Source organism: Sturnus vulgaris, chromosome 10 (assembly GCF_052056855.1).
Source record: "Sturnus vulgaris isolate bStuVul1 chromosome 10, bStuVul1.hap1, whole genome shotgun sequence".
Taxonomy (NCBI): Eukaryota; Metazoa; Chordata; class Aves; order Passeriformes; family Sturnidae; genus Sturnus; species Sturnus vulgaris.
Genome location: NC_142252.1, coordinates 16879345 through 16888964, shown reverse-complemented (window position 1 = coordinate 16888964; position 9620 = coordinate 16879345). Strand labels below are relative to the sequence as shown.

Here is a 9620-nt window from a genome sequence, read left to right as displayed (position 1 = left end):
AGTGCCCACAGTCGGACTGGTCCTTGGTTCTTTCCGTAGTGTTGGCGCTGGAAACGGGGTCCCAGAGAACCCCGAGAGTCCCCGCCCAGGCCCTGCTCCGGACTCAGCCCGCAGCCGCCCTGGCAGCCTGGGAAAACAGCTGGCACACTGGCACAGGATACCCTCGTCCTGCTGCGATCTAGCTTAAAAGCAAAAGGCAGGAAGATGGAGGAGGCTGGGAGGAAAAGAATAAACAAACGACACAAGGCAGAAGTCCAATAAAACTATGTTTATAAATAAAAACAAGGAGATTGGTGTTGTTTTTATAAAACCCAGTGGGTAGGGTGGGGCAAGGGGGGAGTAGTGGCCAGGGAGGCTACTGGGGACAGTCTGACTCCAGCGGGCTGAGGAAAGGAGAGGCTTCAGGGAGTCAGGGAGATGAACTGATGGTGCATGAGAGCTGGAAGGGGGGCTGCAGGGGAAGTGCAGACTCCCAGGGAGCAAAATACAATTCAACTCCATCGTATAAAAACCGTGAACACAAGAAAGACCAAAGGAGGCAATGCTAATGAAGAAAGCCACAGTGTGGCAGGAGGAGAGGGCGCCGGGGCGCCAGCACCAACAGCAGCAGGGTTGAGCGTGTCCATACTGTACCGTGCTTGGCCCTGGGCATGGGGAAAGGGGTGCCCCAGCCCCAGGCACGTCTCCGAGTACCCAGAAGTGGAAGGAAGAAAGACAAGGAGCACTGGAGCAAACAGACTCAACCGCCCCAGCACACATGTGGGCACTAAGCCCAGAGGCCACGGTTCAGGCTGCAGTCTCATCCCTGGAGAGCTCGTGTTGCCACCAGGCACTGCTCATAGCCCAGAGGGAGTGGGGTTGTTCCAGAGGCTTGTCCCTCCCAGCAGCCAGGCCAGCAGCACCGGGCAGAGGAGGAGACAGACTCAGGCCCTTCAGAGAGCAAATACAGAGTACCTCCACCTTTCTCCAAAGCATGGAAGTGAACCGGTTGTGCCCTGCCCTCGCCTTCTAACTCTGTCCAGGCCCCTGAAGGTATCACATAGCTGAGCAGCAGCGCGACAGCAGGAGGGAGAAGGCCACAGCTGCCACTGCCAGCCCCAGGCATGGGACAGCACCTACAAACAGGACAGGCAGCAGCAGCACATTGCAGGCAAGAGGGCAAAGAGCAGGATGGAAGGAGCAGAGCTCTGCCCTTAAATTCCCCCAAAGAACCCCAGGGCAGGTGTAGGGCACTGAGTCACACAAGAGACTCTGCACAGGCAATCACCGCCTCTCTGGGCTGGATGCAGAGGTACAGCCCCAGCCCTAAGGTCTGGCCAAGGTAAAGGAGGGTCCGGCCATGGGGCAGTGTCAGGCTCAGACCTGGCCCAATATATGGGCAAGAGAAGGGAGGCAAGAGGGAAGTGGCAGCATCTCTCCACTCCCTAGAGGCACTGAAGCCCTGGAACATTCACGCATTAGCCAAAAGGCAACTACAATGGGATTTAAAATACATATATAAGGCTGGTCCCTGCTCCCCTCTCAGGGCTTTGGGAAGGGCAGGGCATCTTCCGCGAGGGGGAGGAAAGAAGCCATCTTCAGCGCCATGCGTGCCCAGCGCCCCTGGAGCTCCGTGTCCTGCTGTCGGGCCACGCCACGCTCCAGCTCTCCCCCCCACGGGCGGCAGGCTCAGAGAAAGTCAAACACCCCGTAATTCTTTGCTGCTTGATAGAAGAAACACAAAAGGGTGAAAAGAAAAGAAAAGATGTTTAAGGTGGAAGGACTGAGGCAGCAGTGACACACGGGCAAGCAGCACAGGGTGCTGGGACGGATGCAGATTAATGGGGTTAGAGAGGATGGCAGGAGGGAATTACCATCGGCAATACACAAGTCTGGTGGCAGGATGGGCTGACAGCACCCAGCAGGCCTGCCAGGCCTGTCCACCCCACTCGAGGAGGGATTAGAATCAAGGTTTAGTTCCATTTATTATTTTTTTCCCTTTTTTCTTTTTGTTATCAAGACAAAAAAAAAAAGAAACAAAAAAAAAAAACCCCAAAAAAACAAGGGGTGAAGCCAGGGCTGGTCCTAGGAAACAAACGACAGGGATAGAAGAGGGAAGGAGGGACAGCAGACAGACAGGGGACGGGCGCTTCACATTACATCCACAAAGAACTCACTGGGGTTGCCCATGGCCATTCGGAAGGACTGTCTACTGGCTGTCAGTTCGGGGGGCACAGAGGCCAGGTCACGGCCTGGTGGCGCCCCGGGGGGCCCCATGGCTGACGGCGGTGGAGGCATCAGCAACATGGGGGGACTGAAGAGAGGGGGGAGGCCGGGTGGCCCGTACGACTGCTGGCTGTGGTGGCTGCGGATGCTGTGAGCCAGGGAGTGCTGGCTGCGCTGGCTGTGCTGGCTGGCCGGCACCGAGCGCTCGCTAGCCGCACGCTCGCGCCGCATGCTGCTCCTCGTGGTGTGGTCCGACTCGCTCCCGCTGCCGCCTGACTTCGACTCCCCGGTCTTCTCTCTCTCCTTCCTCCTCTCGCTGCCACTGCGATTGGAACCACTGCTCCGGCTCCCTGCAAAGCACACGAGGCAAGGTTAGGTGCCAGTTCGAATAAGTCAGGAAGAAGGGATGGATGCTCCTCTAGCCAAGGGAGGACTGCAGAACATTCTGGCACAGCCAGGCCCCAGCACAGTCAGTGCTCTCAATCTCCCTTCAGCAGTGACCCTTCTGAGATGGCTTCTGCCCTGGCTTCCCCCACATAGGGCCTTGCCTAAGCAGCCTTTTCCTGCTGCTGCCCTGTACTAAACAGGACGTCTGCTCACCTGCAGGCATATTTTAGTCCTTTTCACTCACCTTCACTGTGCTGACTGCCTGCACTGCCCCCTCCGTAGCTGTAGCCTGGGTCAGGGAAGCCGGGATGGGGGTTGTATGGATGAGGCGGTGGATACTGATATGGGAAGGCCATAGGCCAGGGTGCGGCTCCTGGGTGGGGGAGCGGAGCCAAAGTGTCCTGATCAGAAGCACCACTGGAGCCATCATGATCGTGAAGAGACAGATTAGCCATGTCTGCAAGAAAGCAGAGAACAGGGGTTAATCCAAGCAGAAAAACAACCACATGGGGTGATGCAGCTTTCTGTCCATTCTTGCTGGTGGGCAAGGACAGGATATGCAATGAGACAAGAGGTTGGCACTCTCTCTGTTAGTCAATGCCACCATTTGTGCTTCCTGGCTGAACAGTTGCCAGGCTGTGGGAGTCCAAGCTGCCACTCTAATACAGAGACCAGCATGATGGGAAAGGACCATATCAGAGCTACAGCTCACCCCGCCGATTCCTTCCCCCATCTTACTTGAGCAGAACTCAATTACCTGAGAACCAACCCCTTGCCAGCACTGAAATTCAGACCCTGGAGACAGTCAGAAAAGACTAAGACTCTGCTGTGACTGCTCATGAGAAAAGATCACATAGTAGCTGGCACTGACAAAGCTGCTTCCAACTTCACTACCTCAGCAGCAGGACAAGGGAGCTAGGATATTCTTCACCACTCCCTTAACAGCATCTGTAGAACAAGAGGCCCAGCCTGATGGCAATGGCTGTAGGCATGTCCCACGGTTTTAGCAGGGCTCTGCATGACCACTACCCCTCCATCTTCTCCCTCCCACCCACACCACATACTTCCACAGAGGTCCCCGAAGATGTAATAGCACTGCTCCGAGAAGGTGATCTTGTTCACAGTGTGTCGGATGTAGCCAGCCTTCAGCAGATTGCTGGCGTATTTGCGGGACTCACGGCGGTCTGTAAAGCCTTCCACATGGTGATAGAGCCAATCTACCACATCCGAACCTGCAACCAAATACAGAGTTAAATTTGTCAAGAGAGAGGAAGATGGCAGCCCTTGAGGCACTGAGCCACACCGGAGCAAATACAAAGTGTGTCAAAAGGTTCAATTTGTGACTCTTGCCTAGTCAACAGTTTGTTTATAGTGACAAAGATGCTCCCTGGACATCTGCTTGAAAACGGGCCACCCATTCTCCAGTTCCTTCTATCCTGCAGGCAGCATAGTCTCTTACCAATGAAGGCATTGGGGATGGTGATCTTCAGCCACATGCGGTCACGCACCTCGAGGCCTGACTCTGGTGAGGCCATGGCTTTGACAATGGTGGCCATGTCACTGTGGATGGACAGGTGAAAGTCATCGAGGCCTGTGGTGTGGATGAAGGAAGGTAGGCAGAAGTGAGAGAGGACAGAAGAGACAAGAGGGCCACATGGAAGCATCACACACCAGAAAAATGGGCCAGGGAACAATACATCGCAGACAGCCTTGGGGCACATGCCATGTAACCCCCCTACCAGCCTTCCCATGTTATCCTTCACATGTCAGCAGTTTCCTCTTGAGCAAAGCCCAGGCAGGAGCCACAAAAGTACAACAAACTCCTGATTTGTTGCCTCACCCAAGCTCTCCAGACCCTTGCTTCAGGGCTCTATATACCAAATCATCCCAAACCTTCAGAAAGCAACCAAGAGCCCTATGCTCAGCAGGACCCTACCCCACCACAAGGTTCTTTGCTCTCAGCTGCCTCCTCTGTCCTGCTCTATCTGCTGTCTGGGAGAAACTCTCAGTTGCTCCAAGGATATGCTGAATCCCTCTGGCTTCACATTCTCAGCAGCTAACTCCTGACTGGTCTGAGCCTTTCCTCTACACCTGCCACAGCTCCTGGTCGCACCCAGGCTCCTCTACTCTTCTCACACATAAGGCTGAAAAATGTGATATTAATTCTCCCAGGCAGAACTCCCACTGATCAAAGTGACAGCCTGGTGAGAGCTGCTTCCCTCCCAGTCCCTTAGCAGGGCAAATCTGGCCCACCCCAGCTGTCCCCAGGCAGATGTATTGCTCCCTTCACAGCACAGTGAAGGCGAGGAGGCCGTGCAGCGAGTGCAGCACGGAGGCACAAGAACTTACGTTCGGTCTCTGGGATGGAGCTGGTGATGGAGGAGCTGGTGGAAGTGATTGTGCTCATGGATGGACTCATACCGTACGCTGGGTAGGTGCCAGTCATCGCTGCCGTGTGAGACACCCAGGCTGCCGGGTCGATGGGCCGGATGGGCTCACCTGCATGGAAGAAAGAGTCAGTTAGTAGTTGTAAGAAATTATTGCCTCGTCAAAACAACCTCTGGGGAGGGACAGGGACTCAGCACAGCCCATTCCATCCCCAGTGTTTGCCGGGACTCACCCGGATCGGAGCATGGAGAGTCTGGCCCAGCCCAGATCCGCTGGGGAGCAACTGGGAGAGAAAGAAGAGAGGGAGGGTCAGCAGGAGAGGTGCAGAGGGAGAGATCCCCCTATGGCTTAAGTGGGGGGTTTCTCTTTCCTCTGGCGCCCCGAGCAAGTGACCTCCCTGCCCCAGTGAAACGCGTCCCCAGCGTGATGTGGGAAGGAGGGCTGGGCTTATGGGCATTTTGGTCTAGGAATAGGACATAGCAGCCTCCTAAAAGGAGAGCTGAAACCCGATCAAACCCCAATTCAGTGTCCCATGGAGTCACACACACGGGGAGGAACAAGACAACAACCAAGTAAGTGCTTAAGGCAGGGCTCTCACATGAGCTGGGCACCAGCGCTAAGGGTGGGTCAGCTATCCACTTACTCCTGGGTAACGAGAAGCAGCCCCGCGGACTGGGGTCCCAGCACTTGGCCACTGTCAGGGTGATGGGCCTGCAACAAAAAAGTGAGAGTTAGAATCAGAGCACAGTAACACAAACCCTTGCATGATGGCTAGATGCTGTGTGTCAGCGCTCTCCTAGGAGACAGGGAGAAGCTGCCAGTAAAGTGACCTTGCTCCTCTCCAGCTTCCCTAGTGGTTTCCCTAGTGACACGAACAAAAAGATGGACCCTGCTGAGGTTGCTGATGACCCAAACAGAATCAGAGAATCACAGTACAGTTTGTTTTGGAAAGGATCTTTAAAGGTCATCTAGTCCAATTGCCCTGCAATGAGCAGCAACACGGCGTCCCCACAAAAAAAGGGGCACAGACCCCAGTTTCCCACAATTCTGTTGGCTGCAATTCTTGCATTGGACGTGGAAACCCAGGAATCAAAGCAACACCAAAACCCTACGTTCTGAGCTTCTGCAGAGGCACTGGCAGAGGTGGCTGGAGGATACGACTCATACACCCCAAGCACAAACTGTGCAGATGTCCCTGGATGAAAGGAAACAACCCAAGTACTCACCCCGGCTTGTGCACAATCTCCCTCAGCACCCGCACAGCATCATCGTTGCTCATGTTCTCAAAGTTGATGTCATTTACCTGCAAACAACACAAAAAGAGGTGAGGCCCAGAGATGTGACCAGAGGCTGAGCTCCCCACTCAGCTCACAAGTGACTCAGCTTCCCTCTTCCAAGCACAGCTTCCTGGGTTTAGCCTGCCAAAGTTCTCAGGGAGGCTTCTGGGTCTTTCCTGATTTCCCAGGCCCAAAGATGGAGATATGTGGGTGTGAAGTACCTGCAAGAGCATGTCTCCCGGCTCAATCCTGCCATCAGCTGCCACAGCACCTCCCTTCATGATAGAGCCAATGTAAATGCCTCCATCCCCACGCTCATTGCTCTGTCCCACAATAGAAATGCCCAGAAAGTTGTATTTCTCTGTAGGGATGGAAAGAGAAAGAAGTAAGTCATCTCAAAGCATCAGGCACAACCAGACCTAATCTCAGTAAAACCACATCCCAATGATAGTGATTTGCACCCCTGTCCCAGAGAGATGTCCTAGGACACACAAACTCTTGAGAGACAATTTCTACAAGAGACGCCAATCTCCTACAGATTCTATCTCCTCACTCCTCCTCCATGCATTCTCTTTGCTCCCTCCCCAGGTCCCTCTCCATGACCCAGTCTCGCTCTGGAAGGACTGCAGGCTCCAGGCACACCTCCCACTCACCCATATTCAGCGTGACCGTGATGATGTTCAGGGACATGGTGGAGTCTGTGATGCTGCTGAAGGACGAGGACTGCAACGTAAGCGAAACATGAGATGTCCTCCTGTGCCTCAGTAACATTCCCAGTCCTAGCTTCCTCCACTTGTACTTTCCTTCCCGCCCCTCCTTGTGGCACCACAGCCACCACCCACAACTCCAGTCTTATGCAGGGAGCTTTGCAGAGCCAGAGAAAAGCCACGGTCCTTATGACCGCTCTACAGCCGGGCCAAGGCCTGTAGTCCCAGCTCTTTAGACTACATTGACTTGGAAAAGGTTCACAGCACTTTTTGAAGTCTCAGCACTTAGACACTCATTCAAAGCCATTCAAAGCCCTCAGCAAAAACAGCTGAATCCCTGAGAGCCCACCCTGACCTGCACTTCCCCCTCTAAGATACCCAGCCCCTCCCTGAGTACCCGCTCAATGCGTGGAGCCTTCTGTTTCCGCCGGCGTCGCTTGTGCCTCCTCATTAGACGGGAAGCACTGCTTTGTTCTGTTGAACTGCTAAACCTGCAGGCAAAAATAAGAGTCAGCTCTTCTGCTGCCATAGAATTGGCTCTGGCAGCAAGAGAGCCAGGGAACAGAGGACTGCAGGGGCAGAGGGGAGAACATGCAGATGGGGGACAGATAATGGCAGAGGAGTCTGCTGGGTGAGACAGAAGCAGGTCTGAGACCAGGACTACTGTACCCGGCAAAGACATCTCTCTGTTCTGGGAGTCAGGGGGAAATTAGTGTTTCCCCGAGACCAAAGCTCTCCTACCTGCTGGTGGAGTCATCTTCATCTGAATCGAAGAAGCTGGTGGTCTCCAGCTCGCTGCTCATGAGCGTGGAGGAGCTCTCGTACCCACCCAGGTCTCGGCGTCGCTCTCCCTTCACTGTCCCATTCACCCTGGGTGCTGTGGAAAGGCAAGGCTCAGTGGGCTTCAGACAAACCCTTCCCCTATGCAGGACTCATGACAACCTCCTCAGAACAAGTCTGGCCATTAGTTAATCCCATCTAGTGCCAAATAACTTCCAGTCTACCCTGGGATCAGATCCATCCCCTATGGGATGCCTCTTCTATCACTACATGATGGGGAAGAGGCTGATGGGCCAGTAGGAACAAGATTATTAAACTTATGGAAGACTTGCAGCTATTTCCTTGGTGGAAGAAGCAGCACGAGTGGCAAGAGTAAAGCTCACTCTGCTTCTCAGCTAAGAAGACAGAGGCACAACTGTCTTGTTGGGGCTTCTACAGGAGATATCTCCTTTGACACCAAAGGGTTCAACACCAAGCTCTGATGTAACACAGGTGTTAGGTCCCATCTCCAATGTGAGGCTATGGCCCTTCTAAAAGCCATAGAATAGCTCTTTTGAGCTGGGAAGGTTCTGCAGAGCAAAGAAAACTGCCCCAGGTCTGGAGCTGGTGCTGCCACTATGCCCCAGCCATGCTCTTGCAGAGCTCTCACCATGTTACCAACACTCACCATGCTCAGGCCCATCTGTCCGACGAGGCCGTTCCCTCTGCGATGACACCACCGAGTCTGTCTCTGTCTCATTGTCCAAGTTCTCCCGACTTCCCCCAGTGTTAGGGCTGTGATGAGATAAAAGCAGCAAATATGTTCAACAGGGAACAACCTGACAAGACTGACCCTGCCTCTGTCCTGACCAACACAAGGTTCCAGCCATCAACTGTCTCCTTCTTGCGGGACAGGAATAACCACAGCGCATCTGTGAGTGCAGGGCAAAGGACTGGGGATGCTGTGCTGGCTCTTTTGCTGCATTATTTTCAGCATGCCCTTGTTTGTTAAGTAACGCAGCTCCACTTTTAAGTCTGCTCCCAGCCCCACTCTCCTCCCCTCTTGCTGGCTGTCATCCCTGACAATTTGGTTAAGAATGTCCCAGCCTGGTCTGGGATACTGGTCTGGATTACAGCAAATGCACCATGTGTCCCTTGGAAACCAGAACAAATGTCCATGTAACTTACTGGAAAGAGGGGGGCCTGGAGTCTCCAATTCCTCCTGTGCGCTCCATGGAGGGTGGCAGCTCTGTCTGGTTATCGGCACAGACCGAGCCAGCATCTGAATGGGAACCCTCTGCAGACACCAGCTGGAGGGATGAGAGACAGAAAAGGAAACTGAGAAACATTTATAAGAGTGGCCAAAGGAGCTGGCCAAAAGCCTGCCTGGCCAAGGATCTCAGTTCTGGAAGTTGACAACAGCAGATGCCCAGGAGCAGGTATGGAACAGTCCAAGCATGCAGCAACACTTTCCCTTGAGGCCTTCCCAGACACTGGCTATTTGTGGCTCAGGAATTCCTGACCCAGCAGTGAAGCCCAGGTGGGTGACAGCTGTGCTTGGACACTCTGACATGACCTGCACACCCGCACCACACACTCAGGTAACTTTAAGCACATATCCTGCAGCAGAGACTGGATTCCCTCAGTTCTCACACTGAAAAAGGCAGTTACAAGTCATTCCTTTCCTCAGCTCTAGCAGCCTCTACACTTCTGCCTTCAAGTTGTGGGACCCAGCAAGAGTTTCACCTTCACAGCCCTCAGAGCTCAGAGCCAAGGCTGGCTTTGAAATAGACTCTTGAAACAGGCTCTTTTTCTGGCTTCCATACGTACTTCACAAACTTCCAGGCTGTGTTCAGCATATTGGTTTGAGCACAACCTTCAGCCAATCTCTGGGATG

The 9620-nt window shown here is 53.9% G+C and overlaps 1 protein-coding gene across 8 annotated transcripts in view; it reads right to left on the bottom strand.

The window, feature by feature from the left end:
- Positions 1–253: 253 nt before the first annotated feature.
- Positions 254–9620, bottom strand: part of DVL3 (dishevelled segment polarity protein 3) — a 33882-nt gene continuing 24515 nt past the window's right edge. For 3 of the 8 annotated variants that reach the window (XM_014871591.2, XM_088170934.1, XM_088170935.1), the window contains 14 exons: positions 8912–9033; positions 8412–8518; positions 7706–7841; positions 7362–7455; positions 6911–6980; positions 6479–6618; positions 6207–6283; positions 5624–5691; positions 5213–5263; positions 4942–5091; positions 4052–4183; positions 3657–3824; positions 2837–3049; positions 254–2555 (listed from right to left, as the gene is read on the bottom strand). In XM_014871591.2, coding sequence (XP_014727077.2) covers positions 2131–2555; positions 2837–3049; positions 3657–3824; positions 4052–4183; positions 4942–5091; positions 5213–5263; positions 5624–5691; positions 6207–6283; positions 6479–6618; positions 6911–6980; positions 7362–7455; positions 7706–7841; positions 8412–8518; positions 8912–9033 — 1953 coding nt within the window. In that variant the 3' untranslated portion in view covers positions 254–2130. Of the gene's footprint in view, positions 2556–2836; positions 3050–3656; positions 3825–4051; positions 4184–4941; positions 5092–5212; positions 5264–5578; positions 5692–6206; positions 6284–6478; positions 6619–6910; positions 6981–7361; positions 7456–7705; positions 7842–8411; positions 8519–8911; positions 9034–9620 lie in introns of all 8 variants that reach the window. The other 5 variants (XM_088170930.1, XM_088170932.1, XM_088170929.1 and 2 more) reach the window with 5 other exon arrangements.